Source organism: Daldinia caldariorum (genome assembly GCF_022478825.1).
Source record: "Daldinia caldariorum strain CBS 122874 unplaced genomic scaffold F4812scaffold_1, whole genome shotgun sequence".
NCBI lineage: Eukaryota > Fungi > Ascomycota > Sordariomycetes > Xylariales > Hypoxylaceae > Daldinia > Daldinia caldariorum.
Genome location: NW_025953037.1, coordinates 3,698,765 through 3,725,114, shown reverse-complemented (window position 1 = coordinate 3,725,114; position 26,350 = coordinate 3,698,765). Strand labels below are relative to the sequence as shown.

Genomic DNA, 26,350 nt, shown 5'->3' with positions numbered 1-26,350 from the left:
GTTAAAAATATTATTAACTGCTGCCTAGGAGAATTAAGCAAAGAAAAAAAAAAGAAAAAAAAAGTCGGCTGAGCCTTGTGACCCCGGCCGGTGACCCCGGCCGTCGACCCCTCCGCGAAAAAGCGCCACTTGTAAGAAGAAGGGATTGCCCGGTGCCTCCCAACTATACCAGACCGTTTTTACTCCCAGGACTCCGGGGCCGGTCTCGATTAATTGCTGCATTGTTATCGGACGATATAACCTAAACCCTAGTTCCATTGCACTGCCTTAGGTAGGCACCTACTTAGACGCCTTAATGCAAACACCTGCAATATGATATTTTCCCTTGACGTTATCGGAAATAAAATAGAAACGTAAACGGATCGGCCCGGATGGTGTTCGAACCCATGGTTTTCTAACCTCGACATCTCATCTAAGCATTATATTCAGAAACGCATCACGATAGAATGCGATTCCACTACTCTACCGTTCTACGTCGTCTTCCTACCTCAGGTACATTCAAACGCCACCAAGAAAATCATACTACGACGAATGGGATAACCTTCAAAGGTTCCACAATGACGGCTTAGAACTTCTATTTACTTGTCTTTGTGTAATAGTCCTCCAAAGTCGGTGTATTCGTGCACCGTGTCAATGAGGCTTAAGGCAAGCTGCCGAAGATTGACATGCATTAGCGCTGTAAGACCACCCAGCGTGGCCGGGTAGATCAAGCGTTTGTTTCGAAGATATTAGCAGTTTACGCGTCTTACAAGATCCCGCCTAGGAAAATTCGCATGCGCAATTGCAGATATTGCAATAATGTATGCAAAACTTACCTACGGCACCATAAGACTGTGGTACAGCAGTGCCGATCAAGAACACGTCTAAATTGTTACCGGAAACAGTTCCTTACAGGAACCTTGCTTTTATTGTACAACTTGATACGGTGAATATCAACAGATAGGCAACGAGGCATCGCGGGGAAAGGCGACTTCGGATGCAGTGTTGTCAAGTTGTAGACAAGTTGTTCTAGGCACCTAATATGAGAAATTCGAAGGATAATAAGAATTATTGTTGGATTAGATTCCTTGCGTCAAGTATATGAACATCTATGGCGATTTAAAGGACGTTCACTATGTTGGTGTTAAATATTGTGTCCGCAGCGTGGAGGTTTTCTTTTAGAAAGAAGAAGAGTCGAAGTGGTAAAAATATGTTCTTCAGGGAAAATAAGGTTTAGCGGAGAAATAACTAAAAAAAGGCACCTAAACTGACATTAGCAACTTCATGCTCCTTACGGTAGCTCCAAGTGCCAGGTGTTAGTTACTCCAGCAGTCCAGTCGCGGTTGGTCCGAGCCCGGTAAAGAAAAAGGGGTATCCACCTTCCTAGACGGGAATAAAATTGCCGATCTGGATCTAGGCGCTAAAATCTATCCGTCAATTTGGCTTGATTATGGATCTTTATGGATCCGTACTTCCACGAGATGCATCCCAGATTCATCCCCTTTCCAGTACTACGCCAAATGCTGATCGCAGCTCGTATTATGCCAGGCACCGCCAACACATGCATCTTGTTTCGAAAAAGAGCCTCATCTTCTCAAGGTTTATCTGGTTCTTGGGTTGATCGCTACTACATTACAGATCCTAAATATATGTTATACTTCCACGACCCAGCAATCTGGATTCCATCGCTGATCTAAGCCTGAGGATAGAATGGACCAGCCTTTTCAACTGAACATATCTCTATCTGGTCCTATCAAGGTAGTTTGGGCCACCTAGAGGAATGGCAGGTATCCGGTAACGTTTCCCGGATAAAAGCCTCGGTATGGAATAAACACCACCGTGAGCGTACCTAACCAGGAAACTCGGAATTGAACTTGGTGCATAGGTACCTAAGGTAGGTTAGTAGGTATTGTACATAGTACTATGTACATACCTACCTACAAGACATGAAGCCATAAAGACAATTAGTAGTATGATTTAAATGCAATACCATGGCATGGCCGACTTTCACCTGCCACGCAGACTGCCGATAATTTAAATTTAGTAGGGTACCTCGGTCGACGAATTAGCTGCCAACTGTTTCTAGATGTCTTGCTTCAGGAGGGTCGGTGTTCGGTCCGATGACCTCGACATGCTCCTAGGATATGCTCTCCTTCGACTCAAGGGGTAGAAGTGTCGCGCGACCACATGGATTCTATGCAGGTCTTCGTTCGGTTACCAGAAATTCTGCATTCAATATCGAATATCGCTCCAAAGGATAAACCACCTCATACATGCAAAGCACTTCTGGCCTTTACAGAGGTAGCTATAGCCGCCATGGTTACAGGTACCTAATTTATGTGGCGTTCCAAATGCAACTGTCGAGGCGCGATCGCGGAATACCTGCTCCTCAATTCCAAACCACGCCTCTGATGCATAGACCCCCTCTACGCTATCATTAGGTTCAACACTTGATATCTCTTACTGCGACGGCGTTGAGGGTTGAGGACTATCGGATGCATCGCAAGACGACTACTATGGTGACTACCTACTCTTAAACCCAGTAACGTTGCAAATATAATCGATTCTATCAATGCAACCAAAGCTATAGCGGGTGCGGGGTGTGCGGGCGGGCCAAGCTTGTCAGCCTAAGGTCTCATCGTCATCAACCTGACCTCGTCGAGGCAAGGATAACGGGCAGTTGGAGGCGCCGCGACAGAAGAACAAGCCCAATTTGGGAATGCCTTATCTCCCCGCGCCCAGAGAGTGGCCGTGGCCTCGGAAGCTAATGATCCAAACTCGACATCTCGGCGGGGTTCAGACGGACGCATTATATCCTCCGTTCTGTGTGAGACATACTTTCTATATGTCTAACTAAACCTGCCACATTGCCCTTACGTCCGTTAATATGCACGCCATTTTGAAATCATTTGATCTTCTGCTGGAAAGGCAGCTTCCAAACAGCTTACATACCTCCGATATGACAATTGTCCCAAGATCTAAGTTGGTCAAGTGATAGTGGGGTATGAGCTACGACTTGATGGGCGCGTACAACCCTGTGATAAGCTATTAACTCCTATGTTAATCTCGTCCAAAGAGCTTTTAATGCTACTCTGATCTTGAATTTCCCAGCCTCCGATTGGCTGCGACCTACAGTTTCCCCTGAGTAAAACCTCCCCCTTCATTACCGCGACTGTCAAGGTCCTACTGTGCAAGACACATTCCAACGTCCACCTTCCACGTATGGAATAGGGAGGGCGAGCACGAGGGATGCCGGGATCCAACCTGTCTACCCAGTTCCATGAAGCCCTCACCAGCTTTACCTAACATCACGCTCATGACCGAGAACCAAAATTCACAAGGCTACAACCGGGAATATGATGGGATATACCTGTCTGAGGGCGTATCTATCTCGGTGAACGGTAGCAACGTTGCCGCCCCGGTTCGAAGGTCTCCATGAATCGCATATCGAGCTCGTTGGTTTGGTAGTAATGCCCTTACTCCGAGCTGGACAGTCCATTGCTTCGATATGATCGGTAAGCATGGTTTCTTTGTAGTCACATCTTTGTACCACATGAGAGACACGCGGCCATGATGGTACCGTGCCGAAGTCGTGTCTTCCCTGGTCCTTCAATGATATAAATACATCGACAATTCAGTTTCTTATCCATGTTTTTAATCATCAATCCAGATCTCGACCAAGGGCAAAGCCTCAGTTCCGACTTTTCTAGTCACTTCATTCCTTCATATCTATTCGGTCCTTACCCTCAAGCTATCTCACCATGATTTCCGTCAAAGGTTTCCTTACAGCTCTGCTTCTTCAAGCATCTGCTGGATATAGTAGTCCAATTGCTGCAGTTGAGAAGCGAGCTTCTGGCTTTCTTAACAAGGTTTACTTTGTCAACTGGTTAGTTTACCAAACAAATATCTTATAGCTAACCACAGCTAACATACCTGCTACTATAGGGGTATCTATGGGCGAAACTACCAGCCAGCACAGCTCCCAGCTTCGCAAATCAACCATGTTCTCTATTCGTTCGCGAATCTAAGGTCTGATGGGACTGTATATGCGTCAGATACTTACGCCGACTTGGAAAAGCACTACGATGGCGACTGTGAGTAACTGAAACATACCATTTGTTAGCAAGGGGGATCTAACGGACTGTAGCATGGAACGATGTTGGAACCAATGCCTATGGCTGCGTAAAACAGCTGTACTTGTTGAAAAAGGCCAACAGACACCTCAAGGTGCTCCTTAGTATCGGTGGTTGGACTTACTCTTCCAACTTCGCGGGCGCAGCCAGCACGGACGCGACAAGGAAGACTTTTGCCCAGACCGCAGTGACTCTTATCAAGGACTGGGGTTTCGATGGTATTGACATCGATTGGGAATATCCCGCCGATGATACCCAGGCTAGCAACTTTGTTGAACTCCTAAAGGCCGTCCGATCTGAGCTTGACTCTTACTCAGCTCAATATGCTAACGGCTACCATTTCCTTCTCACTGCTGCAGTGCCTGCCGGCCCGGCAAACTACCAGAAACTACACCTTAAAGATATGGCACCGTTGCTTGACCAATTCAACCTTATGGCTTATGACTACGCCGGCTCTTGGGACACTACCTCTGGTCATCAGGCGAACTTATACCCCAACCCTCAAAACCCGGTCTCTACACCATTTTCAACTGATGCAGCTCTCTCTGCCTATATCAATGCCGGTGTTCCGAGTAATAAGTTGGTCCTTGGACTACCCTTGTACGGCCGCGCGGTATGTAACTGAAGCATTTCTTTTTCTTCTTCCTACTCCATTTTATGAAATAGCATTACCCCTTTTCCGCCGAAGCCTCCAGGGGTGATCAAACACTAGATGTGTGCAATTATTTGAAATAGCTTATTTACCTAAGAGCAATTTCTAATCCTTGTTTTTGAATAGTTTGACGCAACGGATGGTATTGGCAAGCCTTATAGTGGTGTTGGTCAAGGCTCGTGGGAAGCTGGTGTCTATGATTATAAGGTTCTACCCCGAGCTGGAGCGCAAGAAATTTACGACGACGCGGCTGGCGCAACTTACAGTTATGATAGTTCGGCTAGGGAGCTAATCAGCTACGACAATGTCGACATGATCAAGAAGAAGATTTCCTACGCCCAGAGCAAGAGTTTAGGTGGCTCGATGTTTTGGGAAGCTTCGGGTGATCGAACAGACAGCGGCAGTTTGATCGCAGCCGCGTACAACGCTCAAGGAGGATCGGGCGCCCTTGACAGTTCAGAGAACCTCCTCAGCTACCCCAACAGCCAGTATAACAATATCAAGAACAACCTGAACTAGGCTCATATTTAGTTCAGCCCTTCTTTGATCTGACTTACGGGCGGTCATTTGATACGAGGGCTGGTGTCCCGTTTTAGAAGATCGTCGTCACGCACTACTACCGAGAGCTCACACGCCAAGCTGCCATTCGCTTCATTCAAGATCTTGATTTATGGAATTGTATATACTTACTGTCGCTTACGGACGAATGAGCCTGCACTTGTTTTGTCAGGCTACAAATAGGCTGAGACCTATATTTCACTTCACTGTATATAGTTACAGATACACTTATTGTACATACGAACTTTTAGCGCAAATATACTTATATATAAACTACATACCCATCTTTAAAGCATAAAATATCTGTTCATAGCTCGTTGTCTTGGGTCTGTCTTGGGTCTTCCTTCCCTCCGTCTCCTTGACCCTAGATGCAGCCCAGATCTCATACCTAAGGACAATTTTTCTCCCAATCGGGCGCTGCCACCAATACAAAGAATGTGGATAAAACGGTGAGCGGTGGTATACGGATAACTCTGAAACGCAGAATAGCTATGTATATGCGTACATAGGTACATAGAAAGGATTGAAAAACAAATCAGGATATTTTTTTTGGTCCAAAAAAAGAAAAAGAAAAACAAAAGCCTTGAAAATTCCCGACTTTCACATTATATAGCAGCTCCCGGAAGGTCGGCGCTTCTTGGGCTTTTCCTGCATACTAGGAAGCGCTCCGCTCTGATCCTCCGCGGGCACCGGGATGGCGGGGAGCGGCTCAAGGGTGGCGTACGCATCTGCGTTCTCGACTTCCTGGAGCGACGTGGGCGGGGACTCGTTCTCGTCGTTAGGGGTGGCGGCGCAGGCCGACTTCTGAGAGCACAGGGTGCAAGTTCCTGCGAGAGTCTGCCCGCTGCAGCTGGCGCATGCATTGGACACGTCGTCGCTGCTCACGGCCTCGGGCACCGGGGATACGTTGTTGGTGCTTCGGCCCGCCGCGCCGACGGGTTTGGCCTGGCTGCTGTGCTGGCTGAGCTGCGCCCCGTGGACCTGGCAGGAAGCCAAGTGCTCTATATCCATGCTTGACGGGCGTGTTCCGGCCGGGCTGTTGGTAACTGATGGAAAGCGCGAGCCCGCGCGGCTCCCGGGCAAACTGTCCGGGGGCAGGAAGTGCACCATGCGGCCGAGGTGTGGGGTAGCCGGTTGAGGGTGAGGGTTTTCGCCGCCGTCGCTTACGTAGCTGTGGATGACGGCAGTATGCGATATCGCGGAGTCGAAGCGCGAGACGTTTAGTTCGGTGGTCACGCCAGTCTCGGCTTCGACTTCGGCCTCGGCCTCAGCCTCGGCTTCAGCTAAAGTCTGCGCGAACTTAGACCACCCGCGCAGACGGGGTCCGAATCGGTAAACGAGTAGGAGGCAGACGAATAGGAACGATGCTATAGATAAAAGTATCATAGTCGAATTAAATATGCCTAGCATATCGTACCTGATTTATTTGTTAAAACAATTGTTCAAGTCATTTGCTAGGTAGTTAAGGGGCGAAAGGAGGTTAAGTTAGAATTAGAGAAACGTACTAGATATAACATGTTAGCATTCGGAATGACTTCGTAGGAGGTATGTATGATGAAATACTAACCAGTGGAACTGCGTAAGGTGTAAGCACACCGGCAAGGAAATCCCTCGCCCATCCATTGCCACCCGTGGCAGATGCGGCGTATGGGCCATAAGCTCGGAGCACGTAGTCGATGGTGCCCATGTAAATAGCGTAGTTCGCGATGCCAATCAGGCAGGCACCGATCATGCTGAAGATCCAGTGGACAGGCTGGCTGGTAAAAGAGGTTCCGAAAGCAAAGATAAGTAGACCTATAGGTAACAAAGGAGCCGTCCAAAGCAGCCAAAAGAGTCGAGCCTCGTACTGCGCTCGCTCGCAGTACGGTTTTCTCAGGCGCAGGAGAATCTGGCGTTTGATGAAGTAGCGAGCTAAGCAATATCCGATTCCGTATCCGATTCCGATGGGTATGAATGCGCAGCCGATCAGTAAGGTGCCGAATCCCCATTGCTGGTAGACGAGACCGTACGATTGGACCATCACTAAAGGGAAGGGGAAGGGAAAGGTCAGCCCGAGAAATCATCCAACGAAACACAAACTATAGCCACATGGATAGAGGAAGACACTAGGAGACTATAACTGGACTTACTAAAGATAAGAGCATCGGAGAAACCTGACAGCAGCGAGGATACCAAGACGATAGGCTCCGTTAAGAACATCTTGAAAGGCCGCATCCAGATAACCATTATTTCCGACCATTTGAGGCATTTCTTCCCAGCCATCTCGGTCGGGCCGTACAATTTGCAGCTCGGGTCGGCCTTTCGCTTCTCCTTGGCGATCGTGTCCATGACGATGGTCGCTCGGGTCTCGGGGACGAGGAAGTAGTGCAGACCCTGCACGAAGACGCCGAAGAGTAGCTGTATCCAGATGACCCAGCGCCACGCGAGGTACAGCTCGACGAAGCCGCCGAAGATGGGCCCGAGCAGGGACCCGCCGACGGACGAGAGCACAATGAAGGCCGTGGCGTACTGGTGGCCTGGGGTGTGCGGGTCGTACATATCCGAGATGAGGGCAAGCGTCACGCTCCCGCCCGCGCTAGACAGCCCGCCCAGCGTGCGGCCGATGATATGTCCGTACCAAGTGGTCGAGAGGCCGGTGACCAGGGCAAAGATGTTGACAAATAGTAGCGAGGCCTGGAGGACCTCGCGGCGGCCGTACTCCTCGGACCAGGGGGCCCAGAGCTCGCAGCCGAAGGCGTAGGCGATGAGGAAAGCGGCGGCCCCTCCCCACCGGACCTGGAAGGTCGTGACTCCGAACTCCGCGGCGATGCCCTCCAGGCCGTTCGAGTACAGGGTCGTGTTCAGGTTCATCGATACCTGCACCAGGAAGATCACCCACAGCACCCTCCGCTTCACCTCCTCCGTCCACCGCGTCGGCATCCCGTCCCCGCAGTCCGAGGGCCGGATCGGCACCGGAACGTGCTCGCTCTGCGCGTTGTGGGAGCCCCGGTTGCCGGCCCGGCGCCAGCGCAGCGCGCGCATGATGCGGTTGTCATCGTTGGCGAGGGGGAGGGCGGTGGTGTTGGTGTTGATGGTTGTGTTTGTAGTGGTCAGCGGCGGCTGGACCCGAGTAGGCTGCCCATGCTGCCGAACGCTGCTTTCCAAGGTTGCGTTAGTATCAGCGGTGGCAGTGTGTTCCTGATGCTGGTGCTGCGGAATAATTTCTCGCAGCAAGGCATGGAGATCCTCAATGGGGATTGGCCGTTCAGGGGGTATATTTTGAGGCGACATCGTTTTGTCGTTCTTGTTGTTGTTGTTGTTGTTGCTAGCGACGACGCCTTTGAGTATTTGAGCGAGTGGTGTGTTGATTTATGAGAGTATCTACACGGTCTGATGGAAGCATCTCACAATGTTATTCTCTCCCTAGAACAATCAAAACGTTGATTATGTGTATCCTAGAAGAATTGGTTCTGTGTATCCTAGAAGACTTGATTTTGGGAAAGGATGGTAAAGGGAAGAGAGAAGGGGGAGGTTTGGAACACCGGGACATATTGAAGTAAAACGAGAAAGTGAAGTTGGGGTGGTCCGGAGCAGTTTAATAAGATCCATGTGGCGTGGTTCGCCCTATTCCAGACACGCACAGAGAAATTAGGGGGGACACATAACGTTGGTGAGGGGGGGATATTAAGTTGAGAGTTGGGCTATACGAGAGGTTTAATGTGAGAACCTCAAACACCATCAGGGCATGGTGACCATTAGCGGTCACGAGGACATCATCTGTAAACTATATGACGCCCAATTTTCGGATTCTAGTATGCCTGATGCAGTTACGATATATTTGGGATATACTGGTGCATTGGGAGACTTGTAGTAGTTCTATTCAGTATGGATTAATCTGTCTTGCTGAGGAACACACCGACAGACGGCTGTTAATCCTCAGCTATGGGCAGTTCCACAACGGGTCTCTTTCCAGTTGGATTCGAGCGGAGTAGAAACTCTCTTTTGTTATCTTACAATGAAACTTGTTGAAGAGAGTTCCGGTAAGGATATAGAGTTTATACCGGTGTACCCTAAAGGTCAAGGCTCGCATGTTGTCATCAGCAATCGAGTCTCAAATATCCACCTGTCTCCTCGAAAAAATAAAAAGAGGGCTTTACTTAATGGTATTTCTATACTTCCCTAGTGGTTTGATACTTGGATGTAGTTCTAGAAGGTCTTGAACCCAGGTCGGCGCGAATAAGCTCTACAGCCCTAAAGCGTGATTCGAAAAGGGGGGTTGCTGAGAGACTTGAGGTACGCATCACATGTATAACTCATGAAGGGTCTAAGATAGGTACCTATTATCTATAGGGTACTTGTTATGATCTGACGTTATTTTCAAGACGCCACACCTTGTCGGCGCGATACGCAAGCTATGGCTATCTTTCAACCGACACGAAGCCTGTTACGTGATACCAATTCAGCATTTACTAAGGTTTACCAAGTCGATGCAGATCACTACCCGCACGGACTGTTGAGCAGTACGTATAAGGCCAGGGTGACTGATCGACGTCATAATCGTGTGGCTGGTTACTTTTCAGTGTGAATTCATTAGCACTTCTCACGATACTTCAGAACTTGTCGATGATAGGGATTGGGAAATTGAACAGTGCACCGATGCTTCAATTTATCAGGTAAATACCAACCGCGCTTTCCCCTAGTAGATAAGGGGTGTTCCCGACCACAGCAATTCACGGCATGGAATTCAGAGACATGTGGGTATCTTTATCTTGAGATGAGATATTCGACCCGGAAGTGTTGAACGTTTCTATACATCCGTTCAGAGACCTAGGAGCATTAATAAGTCACGTCCCTTTTCGGGAATTCGTAAATAATTCGAGTTACGATGGGACGACGACCATTAATTATCGGTTATAATGACCCAATATCAAGGCCCTCAACCTTACCCAGAAATTCTCCCTTAGCACCACGTAGCAACTCATCCATATCCACCATACCGGTTGCGATATACTTTTCGCTGACGCCGGTATTGACTCGCTTAGATAGGAGCTCTCTTAGTTCGGCACGTAAGGCCCCCAACTCGGCCTTGGTCATAGCTCTCGCTTGGTTTTGCTTCTCCTTTCTACCGCCACCGCGTCCCCCCCACTTTCCGACCTGCTGTATCTCGTCGCTGTCGTATTCCACACCTAACTCTTCTGCTGCGTTCCGCATCCAATCATCCTCCTTATTTCCTTTCTCCTTCGCAAGCCCTGCGTCGGCAATCTTTTTGGCTATTGTGACGCGCGGCTTCAGGCGGTTGACTAGTTTCCGGTCCATGTCTAAAGTTTGCACGAAGAAATTCTTAGACCCTTTATCAGCGCTCGAATGCACCTTGGCAATGAGCCGCCGGGTCGGAACAACTTCTTCAGGTGCGCAAAGAAGTACACTCAATCCTGTTTTATGCGCACGTGCAGTACGCCCGGACCTATGCACATAAACGTCCGCAGCTCGAGGGACGTGGTAATGGACTACTAGGTCCACATTAGGAATATCTAAACCACGTGCAGCAACGTCTGTCGCAACGAGAATAGACGACTGTCCTTGCTTCGTGCCCGTGAACCGTTCAACTGAACGTAGACGCGCCTTCTGAGGCATTTGGGAGTGAAGCGGGTTGGTCTGAAGATTCAAATTTTGAAGCATAGGAGCTAATCTTCGGACTGAGCTGATGGAATTGGTGAAGACAAGCGTCCGTACGTTTGGATATAGTAGAAGAAGCGCGTATAAATAGAGATCCTATGAATAATTAGTATAAGTCTCACTTTGACTTCTTAATTGTGTAAAATTTACCTTCTCCATTGCACCACATTCCACCAACCCTTCCTTAAGCCCTTCAGCCATTTGAGATACCGGATTGACGTCGATGAACTTCGGCTTTTCTTCCCGGAAGTTTAGTTTTTTCAGCAAATACTCCATGGAGTCTTTCTCGCTCATTAGGGTGTAACGTCCTTTTCCAGCCAGCTTTTGCTGTAGGCCTTTGTGAAATGTTGCTGAAAAGACCAAGGTTTGCCTCGGCGAAGACACATTTGTCTGCTCGCCGTCCTCATCCTCTTCAACTCGGTCTAGCGCATTGAAAATCTCGGAAGCTTCTTGGAAGTGACCTTCCGTTAGAAGTCTGTCGGCCTCATCCACCACGAGGTACCGAATCTTTTTGAAATTGCCCATCAATTCTGAGCTAGAACTTAGAACCTCCCACAACCGACCAGGAGTTCCAACGACAATGTCCACCTTGGCTAGCTGACGTTGCTGCTTATGAACTGACAAACCGCCAGTCACTGAGCATACATAGGGTGAACTTGGTAAACCGGCGCAGAGATTCTTAATGTGATCTGTAAGCTGATGCGCAAGTTCTCTTGTAGGTGAGAGGATTAAGGCCAATGGGACCTTGGAGGTATCCGGAAGAGTATCGCTGCTGTCTGACAATTCTAGCCACTTTTCAACAATTGGAATACCGAAAGCCAGCGTTTTACCTGAACCTGTCGAAGCTTTACCTATGACATCGTGACCGGCTAATATTTGAGGTATCGCAGCTTTCTGGATGCGGGTAGGTTTCGGAAATTTCAATTTGGCCAGAGATTCGAGAATCCGAGGAGATAAATCCAAGGCAACCCATGCAGAGAGATCAATTTCATCCTGTGTTTCATCCATGGCGTCTATTCCTGTGAAGATGTTTGCCTCGAGCTCCGGATCTTCGATATGATTTGAATCCTTCTTCTTCTGTTTCTTTTGCGCCTTCGCGTTTTCCTTCGGGGTAGCTTTCGCCTCTGATTTTATATTTTCGTCCGCGTTCGTTACGCTTGGTGACGCGGTTTTTGAAGTATCTTGCGTGAATGGTTCATCGTCAAATCCTTCGAATTCTTCGTCGCTTTGGATCTCGCCGTCATCTTGATCTTTTTCGTTCTCGTCGTCAGTTGAGGATACCGCAGCTCTCTGTTTCTGGTTAGTATTGGAACTACCAAAATGGAACAGGCTTAAACCGTAAATACAAATTCAATGGTATTGTCGCTATTTCTAAAAACTTCGACATCATCCACCTCTTCTAAGCCATAAAAGCCTTCCGCATCGTTGAACATATCGGGTAATTTGGCTTTGCGCCATCGTAAAGAATCGGCGCTAACACGTTTCTTCTCCTTCGACTGGGCAGGCTTTCCGGTGGACTGGCGAGCCTTGATCTTCTTCTTCGCGGGAGCGCTCGGTGTTTGGCTAGGGGCCTTCCTTTTCTTTAAACCGTTCATGATGACCGAGGACTTAGGTTGTGTTGTTGAATGAGGTATTGAGGAAATGAGGAAATCCTGGGAAATTTTTGGGATCCCTGTTCACTTATTGCATTAGATAGTAATATTATCTTATCGATATAAAAAGTACCTTAATGTAAAAGCCCGATAAGCAATTGGCGCATGGACCACACCTTAATTCAGCCCTACCAATAGGTAACCCCCTAACAGCCCCGATTTTTCGCAGCAAAAATTGTAGGCCGTACGAATTGAAAGTACCTCTGATAGACTCAACTCAACATCTTTTTTTATATAATACCCTTGGAACTCATATGGACCTTACGTTGTAAAAACTAGCTCAATCCAACCAGATAATATAATACATAATGGGAAAGTCTTCCAAGGATAAGCGCGATGCATATTATAGGCTCGCTAAAGAACAAGGATGGCGCGCAAGGAGCGCATTCAAGCTCTTGCAGCTTGACGAAGGTTGATCCCTCTTCCCAAGAGACTTTTGACAAGGAAGCTAATAGGAGATTAGAATTTGACCTCTTCTCTAATGTCACCAGAGTTGTGGACTTATGCGCTGCGCCCGGAAGTTGGTCGCAAGTTTTATCTAGGGTCTTAATTAAGGGAGAAAAATTCGGCAGAGCAGCTTGGCAAGACCGTGATGCTAGATTCCGCCAGCAGATGCTAGGACTCTTCGGGTCCCAGCATACCGCAAGCAAGTCAGGACACTCGGAACCGCAACCTTCCATAACGTCAAGTCCTCGTCAAGATGTCAAGATTGTCTCAATCGATTTGCAGCCTATCAGTCCACTGCCGGGTATTGTCACCCTACGAGCTGATATTACTCACCCGGCTACTGTTCCCTTGCTTCTGAAAGCATTAGATCCGGAATACGATTCCAAAACTAACACCCAGCAGGCCGCCCACCCTGTTGACCTGGTATTGAGTGATGGTGCACCTGACGTAACTGGGTTGCATGATCTAGATATTTATGTGCAATCGCAGCTTCTCTTTGCAGCTTTGAACCTAGCGCTGTGTGTCTTGAAGCCTGGCGGGAAGTTCGTGGCAAAGATCTTTAGAGGCAAGAACGTGGATGTGCTTTATGCCCAGCTCAAAATATTTTTCGAAAAGGTTCACGTTGCGAAGCCGAGATCTTCTCGGGCTAGCAGCGTAGAAGCATTTATTGTGTGCTTGAACTTTCAACCTCCTAAAGGTTTCTCAGCAAGTCTTGAGGAACCTCTCGGCGTTGGTTTCCGCCTATCAAGAATGACGGAACAAAGCTGTGCGGCGCTGCCTATTACTGCAAACACCATCCTACAAAATCCAGAAACCGGGGCATGGAATAATACACCCGCACTCGTTGCGATACCCGATAATGATGGCATCACCGAAATACAATTAGAAGATCACCGGCCTGGGCATGGAGATGTAAGATGGATTGCACCTTTCATTGCTTGCGGTGACCTATCTGCGTTCGACTCCGATGCTTCATACCGCCTTCCGCCGGATCATGTCTCCCTTGACCCGGTTCAACCACCAACAGCACCACCATACAAACGTGCTTTAGAAATGAGAAAGGCGTTCGGAGGCGCCTACGGGAAAACAAGCAAGGACTAAACAGAGAATCGCATGAATTACGTTACGCATATTCCGGGTGCTGCGCTGCTGGTCCTTCAATCAACCCGATGGAAATGCCTCTCGTGTTACATTCACTCCAGTCCTTGGCGCCGAGGTACTGGCGGTATAGATCCAGCTTGTCGCTAGTAGAAAACATGAAACGCCGTAGATAAGGCCAGCCTTGAATAACTTCGTTGAGACACTCCAACATCCAGCGGCCAAGGCCTTTTCCCTGATATTGGGGCAAGACGTAAACGTCGGTGAGATACGCGAATGTGACATCGTCAGTCACTACCCTCACAAGCCCGATCTGCTGAGGACTGCTTTGGCCTAGATACATATACATGAGCTAGGAGTCCGCTTACAGCAGTATAGAAGAGACCTACCAGCCATCTCCGAAGTGGATTTAGGAAGCACGTATAATCCGAGACACAATGAATTATGGAGCGCCTTTTTCATCATATCCCGAGGAAGGCTCTGTGCCCACCACATGAGATCCGAGTTCATAGCTTCGTTGACCGCATCAACCTGAATAAGAAGCGGCTCGGTAGAGATCAAAAAATCATCTCTATACCAATTACGAGGAGCCGTTTCGAGGACCATTTTCGTTATATCGGATGTGATCAGTATATCTGTTTGGCTAGGTGCAATAAACAAACGCCTGGTAATATAATTCTCAGTCGTGACACTTAAATCCAAATCTAAATTACCTGTCATAAACTAAAATCCACGATCGAAGACGGCAATGTATGAATCATTGGTAACTTAGCGTCCCCCTCTCCCCCCGCCACGTAATAATTACCGTGAACGAGGAATAACCAAGTTCGACCAATAATGTACAACTATACGGAAATCCCAGCATCCAGCATCTAGTGCCCCTGATATCGGCCGATACCAGGTACAACCAATAGATGGACCTATCCAACGCCATTAGTTCCATGGATATTCCATTTACTTATACGAAAAAAAGAACAGTGAGGGAATTGTTCATGAAACTTCTTATTTAAACATTGTAGATCAAATAAGTTGAAATTACCTCTTACTGCCTGCCGGTTATAATAGAGGTAGGTGATTCATTAACTCCTACAGCGATTATCCAGTTCAAATCCCAACCGCACCTGCGTGCTTAGGTTTGGCCTGCGAGTTGAAACCTTGCCACACAGTATCTTTAGAATTCAAACCCCAGGCCGTTGAGCTATCATCGTGAACCGTCGTTCGCCTCAAGTCGCGCTTATATCTACCCTCGAAAGTCCCACCCCCTGCTCTATGCAACACGCAGCGGTTATCCCATATAACTAAATCGCTAGGATTATCCCACTGCACGCTGGTTACATACTTCTTCTGCGCGGCATGCTGATTGAGTCGTTGGACCAGATCCCAGGAATTCGGGATCGCCTTGCCGTCTTCTTCGATATGGTGCAGGTGCGCACCGATGAACAGATTCATTCGCCCGCTAGGCTCGTGGAGCTGGGCGATTCGATGACGCTGCATCGACGACTTGGTCGGGTCGACGTCCGCGAAGAAGCCGGGCGAACCGAGCTTCCGCGAATGGGCCATCGAGTGCGCACCCACGTAATCGTGCGAAAGGAGTTCCTCCCGCAGATCCCCGGGGAGCTCCTCGAAAGCCGTTCGCGAGTCGGCGAAGTCCGTGTTGCCGCCGTGTCCGGGAGGTGGGAGTTCGCAGGCGCGCAAGAGGGAGAATGACGCTCGCTGCGGGTTGAACGTCGAGTCCGCGTGGAAAAGCCCGTTGCCCCGGTTCGAGTGTGCCCGCGCGCTCTCCGGGTCGAGGATCCCTCCAGTCTCAGCGTCTATGTTCCCGGCGTCAAAGAGTTCGTACAGCTCGTATCGCGGTTTTCGTCCGCCCGTAAGATATCGCCGCATACTGTCGAGCTCGCCGAAGCGTTCGGAAAACTTCACGTGTGCCAGGTCGTCTAAGCCTGTGTTTCTGAAGACGCACACGCCATACTAACGGAGCAAATCTTTTGTTAATAGAATGAATAGGGGCTATTTAGTATTAAGGGGTAAGTAATGTCCTGTTTACCTTGGCCATGGCAGCAATTATCTCCCCGAACTGTTCATCAGATAGGTCTTGGAAATTAACACCAGCGACTTCAGCCCCAAAAGTAGGATGTAACTCTTTGACCGTAATTGTCTTGAAAGGTGACTCTTGGATAAGTCCGGGCATGTTGTCGCTACTATTCCTGGTGATCTTGTTCGTAATTAGATGGCTTATACTACGTCTACATTAAGTCCCGAGATCTTGAGCCCGGATCTGATGTCAAAAGCATACCGTCATGACGGGAAGTAGGTATTTAAGAATTAAATACCCCTAATGCTGACACTCAATCGAATCATATACCTGCCGAAGGTAGGTCACAATCGCGAACAAGGAATCGTGCGGGGTATGCAACTGGCGGAAGAACCGCGCAGTCTCATGACATTGATATCTAAAGCTAACTCCTCGGATACACGTATTGAATCCCATGGAAGGGTTCAAATGGAAGATCGCCGTCTAGGTTCAGCGTTAACTTGAAGCATGGTAATGGCCTCTATCTAGTTGGAGATCTGATCGGGATCTGATCGAGAAGTCATAGTCCTATATTCATTGTGGGCTGTGGTTGTCACACTATAGCGGCACCTTCTTAACTACTATCCATATTGCTAATCACCCTTCGAATTAGAGGCGGTGGAGTTCTCTTATGTCGTTAAGGATTTAACGCCACCTATCTTTTAATTCGAAATCTAATGTGCTACCAGTTCTAGCCAACGATGAGGTCCCAATCTACAACCAACTGGTACAAGGAGATAGTTTAGGTGCCCAGCAATAATATAGCTTCCGAACTCCCCAAGTTCATTTGACTTATACCAAACTCTACGTTGCTCTAAAAGCATAACGGCAATCTTATAGACTTCGCAAGTCTTCTTCGAGTGTTAGTCACAAAGCACGCGGAACTAGTTTTACATCATATTATTTTAATACAACCGCAGTCGTTGCTCCTACTGTTAAAGTAGTTAACCCTTAATTTACTACAGGCCATAAAAGCGGCCGTCCTAATATAGGTGTAGGCTATGTGGCTTGATATACCATGCCACTACCTAAAATAAAGCAATGCACTCATCCTCTTACGCCCCTTTAGGCATTTTTCTTTATGTCAATACCTTACTTGGTCAATTATAGGAGGTGGCTAGAGGTGGCTTCGTCGTACGGGGTACGGCTTAGACGTGAGAAGTCAAAGGTTCATATTCCCTTGCACCAAATAGAGATATAAGAAGTCTTATAACAAGATACTAGCACCTGCCGCATTCGAAGGGGGTGATTCCGCACTTACTACAGTCACGGTCTGCACGAAGTTATTATATGGTTATGTATAGGTTGCCCCGCTGACCGGGCTTTTTGATGTTGCCGGCGATATTAGACGTCGTGGCTGTCCCATTGGGCGGGAACTCCCGGGGCTCATAGAACACGGCGGGGTCATATTTGCTAGTGAGGGAATGCGCCTTACCCGGACACTGCCCGGACTGCCAGATATGTCAGGCACCTAAGGTAGTGGAATGGTCTTGAAATGACATGCCTTGTAGGTTCGGTCTTAGATACTATGCATGATTTACTACAAGCCAAAGCCGAGGTCTGTTCCTCTTGGCAACATGAGATCTTGATTTTATTCCTGAATGCCCAGAACTACATTAATCTCCAGACTTCCGCTCGCTACAAGCCATTGTCACGATTATCGATAAAGCGATGCTTACCTACCTGCCTATCTAGGTAGGCAGGTTGGCATTTAGTTACAATTGTATTTATTGCCGCAAGTTCTTTGTATTAACTATACCCTCTCGGTATCTGGAGCCCCCTTGAACTGCGGGCTGCAGCACTTGGCAATTAGTGATTCGCAATTTGCGCGTCAATCACAGCATATAATCATATAAAAGGCCCCTAAAGTAGGCCGCTTTTACGACTATGGTACCATCCTCTTCCCTACCTTCTTCCACGGGCCTTGGACTTAGATTTGAACTCATCCCCCGAGTCGCTGGTATCAATAATTAGAACATCCTGTCTAATTAACCAGCAACCAAACAATGAAGCTGGCTCCATGGCTTATCGTAGGGGCGACGCTCCTACGCTCTATACTAGCCATTGAACCAGCTCGCCAACCGCATCAACCAACCGGAAATGGCAATAAAATTCTGACATGGAACGAAACGATGGTCAATAACCAGTTCGGTGCTAAGTCCACGTCAGTGAGCTGGTTGTCTGGTGGTGAAGATGGACAATACATTTATGCTGGCGATGGTGGCGCATTGATCCTTGAGAATTTTGTCACCGGCGAAAGTTCAACCTTCGTCGGGGCCGAACTGATTCCGGACGACGTAGCCCAATACTGGATCCGTCCCGACCTCGCCAAGGTCCTCTTCGCAACTAACTATACAAAGCAGTATCGCCACTCGTATTTCGCCGACTACACCGTCCTCGATGTAGCGTCGGGCGAACTTACGCCTTTGGTTGAAGATCAGGTTGGAGATATTCAATATGCTGAGTTTGCTCCAGCGGGAGATGCGATCGCCTTTGTTCGTGGCAACAACTTATTCTTGAAGAAGAACGGTACTATTTCCCAGATTACGAACGATGGTTCTCCGGATCTTTTCAACGGTGTGCCAGATTGGGTATATGAGGAAGAAATACTTGGCGACCGCTCTGCAATTTGGTTTTCCCCCGACGGCGAGGTTCTTGCATACCTCAGCTTCAACGAAACCGGAGTTGAGACCTTTACAGTGCAGTACTTCATGGACAACCAAGACATAGCTCCCGTCTATCCCCGACTTCTGGATCTGAGATATCCCAAAGTTGGCACAACGAATCCAACAGTGTCCTTGACACTTCTGAAGATTGGCAGTGAAGAGAAATTGGCCGTTCCGGTCGATGCATTTCCTGCGGATGATTTGGTCATCGGCGAAGTTGCCTGGGTTACGTCTGAGCATAGTAGTGTTATTTACCGCGCTTTCAATCGCGTGCAGGATACCTCGAAGCACGTCCGTGTTGATGTAGGCGATACCATCACCACCAAAGTTGTTCGTGAACGAGACGGTACAGACGGCTGGCTGGATAATGACATAGGGATCCAATTCGTCGGGTCTATAAATGGTTCTGCGGGAGAATACTATATCGATATTTCTGACGAATCCGGTTGGCAACATATTTATCTGTACGCTGTCGACGGTTCAAGCGCTACCCCTCTCACTGAGGGTGAGTGGGAGGTCACAGCTGTCCTTAAGGTTGATAGCAAGCGCGAGTTGGTCTACTATACGTCTACCCAAGCCGATAGCACTGAGAGACATGTGTACTCGGTTTCATACTCTACTCTGAAATCGGAGTCGCTTGTTGACCCTAAGATACCTGCAGTCTGGAGCGCATCATTTTCTTCTGGCGGCGGGTATTATATCCTTAGCTATGCGGGGCCTGATGTACCTTACCAGGAGCTGTACGCCATCAATGACACACACACACCCCTCCGTACCATCACCTCGAACGACGCTCTTTGGAACAAAATCCAAGGATATAACCTACCGAACATTACATATTTCACACTGGAACATCCAGACGGATATAGTTTGAACGTCATGGAACGACTTCCACCTAATTTTGATCCCACCAAGAAATACCCCGTTCTCTTCACACCCTACGGTGGACCTGGCTCACAGGAAGTGTTGAAGTCGTTCGAGTCTGTCGGGTGGAATGCATACATCTCATCGGACCCGGAGCTTGAATATGTCCAGTATACGGTCGATAACCGCGGAACGGGCTACAAAGGCCGACAGTTTCGCGCTCTCGTCGCGTCTCATTTGGGTGAGTTCGAGGCGGCAGACCAAATATGGGCAGCGCAAGAATTAGCTTCCCGAAACTCCTTCATCGATGCAGAGAAGGTTGGGATCTTCGGGTGGTCTTTCGGAGGATATTTATCGGCAAAGGTAGTGGAGGCGGATTCAGGAGTCTTTACCCTAGGCTTAATCGTCGCGCCAGTCACCGACTGGCGATTCTACGACAGCATGTACACGGAACGCTATATGAAGACATCGCAAATGAACCCAGACGGATATAACAAGACGGCAATACGCAAGCCAGACGGGTTTAAGAATATTGCTGGCGGGTTTTCTATACTGCACGGGCTTGGTGACGACAACGTGCATTACCAGAACACGGCGGCTCTTCTTGACCTTCTCGTCGGGGCTGGCGTGTCGCCTGCTAAGATGCAATGGAGAGTGTTCACGGATAGCGATCATGGTATCTCGTACCATGGCGCATCAACATATCTGTACAAATTCTTAACAGAATTGCTGTTCAAGGAGAAGACACGAACGAGCCAGGGTCTCACACACCAGTGGGCAAGGAGGTCAAAGTCGCAGGTCCTAAATGGGCGATGAACTTTTGCTACAAGTCTAAAATAATTGTTTGCTTTAATTAAGGGAATACCAATAAGCATCAATAGCTACCCAACCACCTAGACAAATATAGTGCTCTCCGATATCTGTTCCGGTCCGTCGAATTGCAAGTTGAAGCCCCATATTTTCTCCTATACTCAACCTACGGCAAGGGATATGAGTTAGATATTGACAGACACACCACTGAGCCAAAAGTGCATTTCTTAATAGCACAATTGCTATTACAGTCTATCTGACATGAGTGGTATTACCACTCACAGATATGACCCATTCAACCCTTAATGTGGCGAGGAAAAGCTCTTCTGACAGTAGCGCTTTAGGATTGGAACGAGATATTTTAAAACTGCCTAGATATACTTTGGGTAGGTAGATATATACTACATATCGAGGTTGTTATAGTCAAGTTGATGATGCTAGTCTCGTTCCTCTCCTATTTTCCCGGCTATTATGTAGGTATGTATCGTGTCACAATTAATATTCGCCCCAGGAGGACAGTAAAATAGGTAATGCGATGAATAAGGGGCATGAGTTAACGATGTATTGTGGCGGTTTATATGAAAAGGCTGAGCCGGAAGTGTTAGAATCGGTAGAATAGGGGACGAAAGAAGCATGGATGAAAAAAAGTAGAGACTACACTAGAAGCACCCATAATGTTCTCAAGGTGAATTAGATTGGTAGTTTATATAGTTCATAACGTATTAGATATCCTGTTAATTATATATAAAATGCGTTGAGGACTACCTGCACCATTCCAAAAGTATGGCCCTATCAGACTTGCGATCATAGCGCATCGCTGTTCGGGGGTGTATTTTCTTGTGAAGCCCGGCCTAAGAAGCCTAGGATATTGCTAAGCCGAGTTTCGCGGTGCTCATAAACGAAATGCCACTGCTTCAGGCATAGGATTCATATACTTCGGTGATATAGTCTGTAGTTCAACTGTTCGTATTTTGTTTCTGGTATTCCAATGGTAAATCCATGCCGACCCGACGCGCCGTCAGCCTCACGCGCTCTTCCTCGTCCATGTTCATGCCGGGGTTATATCTCTCCAGAAGGGTCGTATACTGCCTCTGCGCCTTGAGATACTGTACTAGCTGATCGGCTTGGGCAACGGCATGCTCGTGAGGTGCGGGTTCGGAGAAGCTTTGTCTTAAACGTTGGTGTAGGGGCGAACGGGCTTGTGCAGAAGATGGTGACGAGGGGGAGGGGGCTGGTCTGGGAGGGAGTTCTCGAAGGAGTGATCGGTAGAGAGAGCGTAGCTGCGACGGCTTCGACATGGCGACAAGCTGGATATTTGGTAGCGCAATAAGAAAGTCTCCGCTTCTTAGAGATAAGCTTCAGTTGATGGAGGTGGTTGTTCTAGATCGTGCTAATGCGAAATGCAAAATGTGAGATGCGGGATGCTGCGGGATGATGCGGGATGAATGTTTATTGGAGGTAGCTAGCTGTAGTAGCAGGGGGACGTGGGGAACTTTTTTGTTTAAATACCTGAGGTACCTAACCTATGCTGCTTGGTTCTTCGTAGTGCGGTGCGATAAGATCGATAAGATAATGCAAAGTACCTAACCTAAGGTACCTACCCACCAAAGTAGGTACCTCTATGTACCTAACCCACTATGCACTTTGAAAGTGGGGGGTGGGGGTCTTCTTATTGCCGTCGCATTTTAAAGTATAGATTTTTTTTTTCTCGCTCTCGGAATTTTTCTGTGGATGCGCTGCCGTTGCAATCCATTGCGCTCCTACACTCCCGACATATACACGGGTTCTATTCAATGTTCAATCCCGTCGTCATGTAACTACATCCTTCTAGTCAATAGTGCTAGCATCTAGGGATTTTTCATAATGTCGTTCTCGAACCGGCTTAATACCTTTCTGACGATGCCGCCCTCCCTGCGACTTGCGATGATCGGTGCACCTGCACGAGTGCGACCAAGGCAATTGAGCCTACCCTTAAAGGTCTATAGATCAACTGCTGCTTGGAATCATGCTGAAGCCGCGGCTTTCTGCATCCCTGAGCTCCGACAGGGTTCTATCGCCAGTGTGTCGTTCGACACACTTTGTGAAGCGTCCCGCATACGATCAGCTCCCGATGAGCCTCTCCTCTCCGGATTAAGTACGCTTTTCACCAAGAACCCTGCTACGTTCCAATATGGAGAGACAGATTTCTATAAGCTGAAGAAGAATACCCTCTTACCCGAAGTCTGTGTCCTCGGCCGATCCAATGTCGGCAAGTCGTCTTTCGTCAATGCCCTTGCTGGCCGAAATCAACGAAGCCAAAATCCGCTGGCACGCATTAGCAAACACGCTGGGAAAACTAGGGAGATGAATACGTATGGATTTGGGCCCGCACCACTACCCAAAGATATTCTCGCTTGGTCTGCCGAAGTTAAAGGCCAAGAAGATATGCCGACCCGCACCTTTTACCTTGTTGATATGCCCGGATACGGACACGCATCTCTGGAAGGTTGGGGGCGTAATATCACGCTATACTTGACCAAGAGGGTAGGCGTGAAAGGAGCGATCATACTTATTGATGCCGAAGTAGGGCCCAAGGAGACAGATTTACAGTGCTTGCGATTACTGAGCTCCGCAAACATGAGAACTTGCATTGTTCTCACTAAAGCAGACAAGGTCAAAGGTGGCCTATCCGCTCTTCATGATTTGTGTGCCGAGCTACGCGACCATATAGTCCAAATCGAAAAATCGCAGCAGAATTATGATTGGAATCTGGAGAGAGAAGTATTTGTTACTGCTCTCGGGGCAAAAGACCCTACCATCGTACAAGCAACAGTATCACCTGCGAGATTAGCTGTAGCACGCCTAGCGGGCTTGGTAGAAAATAACCGACCAGAACCAGAGAAAAATAAGAAATGGTCCGGAAAGATTATCTCGTTTGAAGACCTACAGTATGCGCCAAAGGATACCACAGCCAAGCAGGTCTATCATCCTGCTCCCACTCCATCAGAATGGGCTACGCAGAAGGGGTATGAGGCTCACCATGGGATTAGACTAGGCGTCTTCGACCCTTTGCATTCCAGGATGGTCACCCAACCCCAGGTTCGGAATTTCCATAGCGATAGCCGACGTATGAAAGGCCACGGACAATCAAGTAAAAAATCTCGTTTCTATGAACAGGAGATGAATGACGTCCTAGACGACTTTATAAATGAGATGAAAGCTACGACCACAACCAGCCACTACGTCCGAAACATGCGGCGGAAGAATAATAGACGCCTACCCCAACCTCCTGAAAAGCGGAACCTCCTAGATAGGAAGGAAAACAAAATAGAAAAGGCTCTGAGGAAGCGCTTTCCCGACGATGTTGCTAGGACACTTGCAGTACGCGAGGAGAGGACATCGGGGCGGAGACAAGAGCAGGGAAGAAAGAAAAGGCAGACCGAGGAGGAGGAGGAAGAATGGCCCAGCACATCTCCTGTACGGAAGCGCGACGATAGCAACCTTCTGACCCCGGACGCATTCAAAGCTCTCGTGACGGGACCGGAGCCAACTAAAACAGGGAACCAAAATAACAAAAAGAACCCTGGCAAGAAAAATTCAAAAGGAAATAAAAAGGAAGAGCCGGTGGATGAGTTTGAAGCTAAGTTCGCGAGGGCATTTTCAAAAATCCAATAGGCAGGTGTGGCATAGTGGTGCTTATGTATAAACAAAAGCAAAAAAGCAAAATCAGGACTAGGTTTGGACTCGAGCATAGAGACATGCGGGCAATCTAGCTACGAGGTCAGCAATGTTATCACACATGATGTATTCTTATGGCCACGTGTATACATATATCCAAGGATATACTTGTATACTCAACACAATTGTTGATTGCATTCAACTAGATTTTACATTGTATCAATATGAATAGGTTTGGTTAGGTTAGGTAGTTAAGTAGCAGCAGCTACCAAATTCGATGCTCGAGAAGCCTTGGGCGGTTTCCTCGTCCGTCTCTTTCCCCTCTCCAGATCTGTCTCCGAGATATCCCCTCGTCGAAACGAGTGATTGGGAACGAAGACGTCAACTAGATTATCCCGAAAACCAAGGTCGTATAAGTTCTCAACATCCCGCAGGCGCCATACGCGTTCCCACTCGCCGACACCCGGAGGTATATTCGGATCCGGTGGCGTGCCGTCCTCGGTGCGGACGATCACTTGAACTGCATCGACGGGCCATCGTGTCCAGGCTGCTTCGTAACGCAGATTCTTAATCCGGCCGGGGGGCAGGGAGCGCTTGAATGCGCACCCATCGTCCATCTCCATTTGCCAGTCTTGCCATTTCATGCTCTCGTTAGTAGTCGTGCCGCAGTAAATAAGGTAGACGTGGTATCCAAGGAGACCCCACACCAGGGGCGTTGTCATCAGCGCTAATAGAGTCACGGATCCTACGCCTACGTCATCCTGAATGCCCGTTGTCAGAACCATCAGGTACTGGTGCCAAGACCACGTGGAGGGTTTCGGAAACAGCACGAACGACGCGTTACGCGTACGGGCCGCGTCGGCGATTACTCCGAGGCCAAGCACGCCGCCGTACAGCGTTAAAATGGCGGTCGAAAGGAGCAGAAGTATAAAGTAATGCTGGTTGCCGTAGCCGACGCAGTTGTTGATGAAGACGCAGTGGTGGTCCATCTTGTGAACGCAGCGCTTGCAGACGGAACAGTGCTTCGAGCGCGCGGGCTTCAGCAGATCGCACGTGCGGCACGTCTGGCCCGGACGGAAGAGCGCGAAGTCGTACGGATAATGCGACATGTAACGGGAGTGGTTGGCGGGGGTGATGACCCCCGGGTCGCCAGCCGCGGAGAGGTATAAGAACAGGTAGGGCAAGATAATAAATATGCTGCCCAAGGTCTTATGCAAGAAGTTCAATCGCGGCCACACCCCTGGTAAGTACATAAACTCACCCACGAACAGCAGCAACAGGAAGAAGATGAGCACCGTGGGATGCCTGTCGTACATGACATACGTGCCAAATCTACCCAGTGCCGTAGTGAGGCGGCCTGAGGTGAGCCGCTGATCAAGGCTCAAAACGGTATTTGGTATATACACCCATATCGCGCGGTGCAACCAGGTTATTGGAGTATGCCTATGCGATAATAGTTAGTAAATAGGTATAAACCGTAGTTATTAGGCGACATGTATTTAGACGACATGTATAATAATAAGCTGGTCCGTGGGCAGCGCTCATACCTCAAAGCCGGCAGCCTACCGAAAAATGCGACAAAGACCATGAAAGAAATGGCGAGAATGACCAGGGAGATCCTGGTGAGGGGTCCCATCGTCACGGACCAGAAATCAGAGAGATACTAGATAGAAAAGGGAGTGTTTCGAACTGGATCATGGCCAAGTCATCAGATACAGAAACAGGCGCAGGTGCAGACTCATTTCATAAGGCTGATATAATTCGTAAAATGCTGATGATATAAAGGTCACGAGAATTATTTAAGGCTTTTAAAACCTGCTTTTATTATAACGAAGGGAATAAATAAGATGAAGTGAAATATGTTTATATAGGTATTTGTTCTTGTCAATTTTTGGTCAGAGGCGTACACAATCGTCAGCTGGTACGAGGATGACTTCTAATAAAAAAGATGCTTGGGACGGTACTTTGGTATGTACCTGGGTGCCTAAATCGTGTAGGTACTTACCTAAGAGTAAATTCAAATTTCTATTGGACAGTTATCTGAGGCGGTGCTCTAGTCATTCAGCCGCTTCTGCCGAAACAAGCTGAGGCTGTTTATTCATTAACTC

The 26,350-nt window shown here is 48.3% G+C and overlaps 11 protein-coding genes across 11 annotated transcripts; 4 read left to right on the top strand and 7 right to left on the bottom strand.

Moving 5' to 3' along the window:
- Window positions 1-3,740: 3,740 nt before the first annotated feature.
- On the top strand, window positions 3,741-5,283 carry F4812DRAFT_449280 (glycoside hydrolase family 18 protein; the record flags this gene model as incomplete). The annotated part of the gene is made up of 4 exons (XM_047935954.1): window positions 3,741-3,865; window positions 3,925-4,073; window positions 4,127-4,725; window positions 4,891-5,283. 4 exons carry the CDS (start codon window positions 3,741-3,743, stop codon window positions 5,281-5,283), a joined length of 1,266 nt encoding a protein of 421 aa, XP_047795515.1.
- Window positions 5,284-5,922: 639 nt separating this feature from the next.
- F4812DRAFT_455013 (uncharacterized protein) lies at window positions 5,923-6,708 on the bottom strand (the record flags this gene model as incomplete). The annotated part of the gene is made up of 1 exon (XM_047936748.1): window positions 5,923-6,708. One exon carries the CDS (start codon window positions 6,706-6,708, stop codon window positions 5,923-5,925), a length of 786 nt encoding a protein of 261 aa, XP_047795514.1.
- Window positions 6,709-6,802: 94 nt separating this feature from the next.
- F4812DRAFT_465093 (MFS general substrate transporter) lies at window positions 6,803-8,592 on the bottom strand (the record flags this gene model as incomplete). The annotated part of the gene is made up of 3 exons (XM_047938409.1): window positions 6,803-6,826; window positions 6,890-7,344; window positions 7,452-8,592. The coding sequence occupies 3 exons, from the start codon at window positions 8,590-8,592 to the stop codon at window positions 6,803-6,805; spliced, it is 1,620 nt and encodes a 539-aa protein (XP_047795513.1).
- A 1,361-nt stretch (window positions 8,593-9,953) lies between these two features.
- F4812DRAFT_411918 (ATP-dependent RNA helicase MAK5) lies at window positions 9,954-12,643 on the bottom strand. Its single transcript, XM_047932668.1, has 3 exons — window positions 12,324-12,643; window positions 11,128-12,267; window positions 9,954-11,073 (listed from the first exon to the last, which is right to left on the bottom strand). The coding sequence occupies exons 1-3, from the start codon at window positions 12,570-12,572 to the stop codon at window positions 10,213-10,215; spliced, it is 2,250 nt and encodes a 749-aa protein (XP_047795512.1). The 5' UTR covers window positions 12,573-12,643; the 3' UTR covers window positions 9,954-10,212.
- A 294-nt stretch (window positions 12,644-12,937) lies between these two features.
- Window positions 12,938-14,177, top strand: F4812DRAFT_449277 (FtsJ-domain-containing protein; the record flags this gene model as incomplete). Its single annotated transcript, XM_047935953.1, has 2 exons — window positions 12,938-13,040; window positions 13,093-14,177. 2 exons carry the CDS (start codon window positions 12,938-12,940, stop codon window positions 14,175-14,177), a joined length of 1,188 nt encoding a protein of 395 aa, XP_047795511.1.
- A 22-nt stretch (window positions 14,178-14,199) lies between these two features.
- On the bottom strand, window positions 14,200-14,780 carry F4812DRAFT_455009 (uncharacterized protein; the record flags this gene model as incomplete). The annotated part of the gene is made up of 2 exons (XM_047936747.1): window positions 14,200-14,507; window positions 14,564-14,780. 2 exons carry the CDS (start codon window positions 14,778-14,780, stop codon window positions 14,200-14,202), a joined length of 525 nt encoding a protein of 174 aa, XP_047795510.1.
- Window positions 14,781-14,955: 175 nt separating this feature from the next.
- Window positions 14,956-16,477, bottom strand: F4812DRAFT_411915 (taurine catabolism dioxygenase). The gene is made up of 2 exons (XM_047932667.1): window positions 15,214-16,477; window positions 14,956-15,094 (listed from the first exon to the last, which is right to left on the bottom strand). The coding sequence occupies exon 1, from the start codon at window positions 16,056-16,058 to the stop codon at window positions 15,279-15,281; it is 780 nt and encodes a 259-aa protein (XP_047795509.1). The 5' UTR covers window positions 16,059-16,477; the 3' UTR covers window positions 14,956-15,094; window positions 15,214-15,278.
- A 1,298-nt stretch (window positions 16,478-17,775) lies between these two features.
- On the top strand, window positions 17,776-21,274 carry F4812DRAFT_411908 (dipeptidyl peptidase IV N-terminal region-domain-containing protein). The gene has a single exon (XM_047932666.1). It carries the CDS (start codon window positions 18,252-18,254, stop codon window positions 20,589-20,591), a length of 2,340 nt encoding a protein of 779 aa, XP_047795508.1. The 5' UTR covers window positions 17,776-18,251; the 3' UTR covers window positions 20,592-21,274.
- Window positions 21,275-22,213, bottom strand: F4812DRAFT_411907 (uncharacterized protein). The gene has a single exon (XM_047932665.1). The coding sequence runs from the start codon at window positions 21,881-21,883 to the stop codon at window positions 21,542-21,544; it is 342 nt and encodes a 113-aa protein (XP_047795507.1). The 5' UTR covers window positions 21,884-22,213; the 3' UTR covers window positions 21,275-21,541.
- Window positions 22,214-22,282: 69 nt separating this feature from the next.
- F4812DRAFT_42211 (uncharacterized protein) lies at window positions 22,283-24,366 on the top strand. Its single transcript, XM_047933623.1, has one exon. It carries the CDS (start codon window positions 22,449-22,451, stop codon window positions 24,237-24,239), a length of 1,791 nt encoding a protein of 596 aa, XP_047795506.1. The 5' UTR covers window positions 22,283-22,448; the 3' UTR covers window positions 24,240-24,366.
- Window positions 24,367-26,177, bottom strand: F4812DRAFT_42210 (zf-DHHC-domain-containing protein). The gene is made up of 2 exons (XM_047933620.1): window positions 25,790-26,177; window positions 24,367-25,685 (listed from the first exon to the last, which is right to left on the bottom strand). Exons 1-2 carry the CDS (start codon window positions 25,876-25,878, stop codon window positions 24,494-24,496), a joined length of 1,281 nt encoding a protein of 426 aa, XP_047795505.1. The 5' UTR covers window positions 25,879-26,177; the 3' UTR covers window positions 24,367-24,493.
- Window positions 26,178-26,350: the final 173 nt, after the last annotated feature.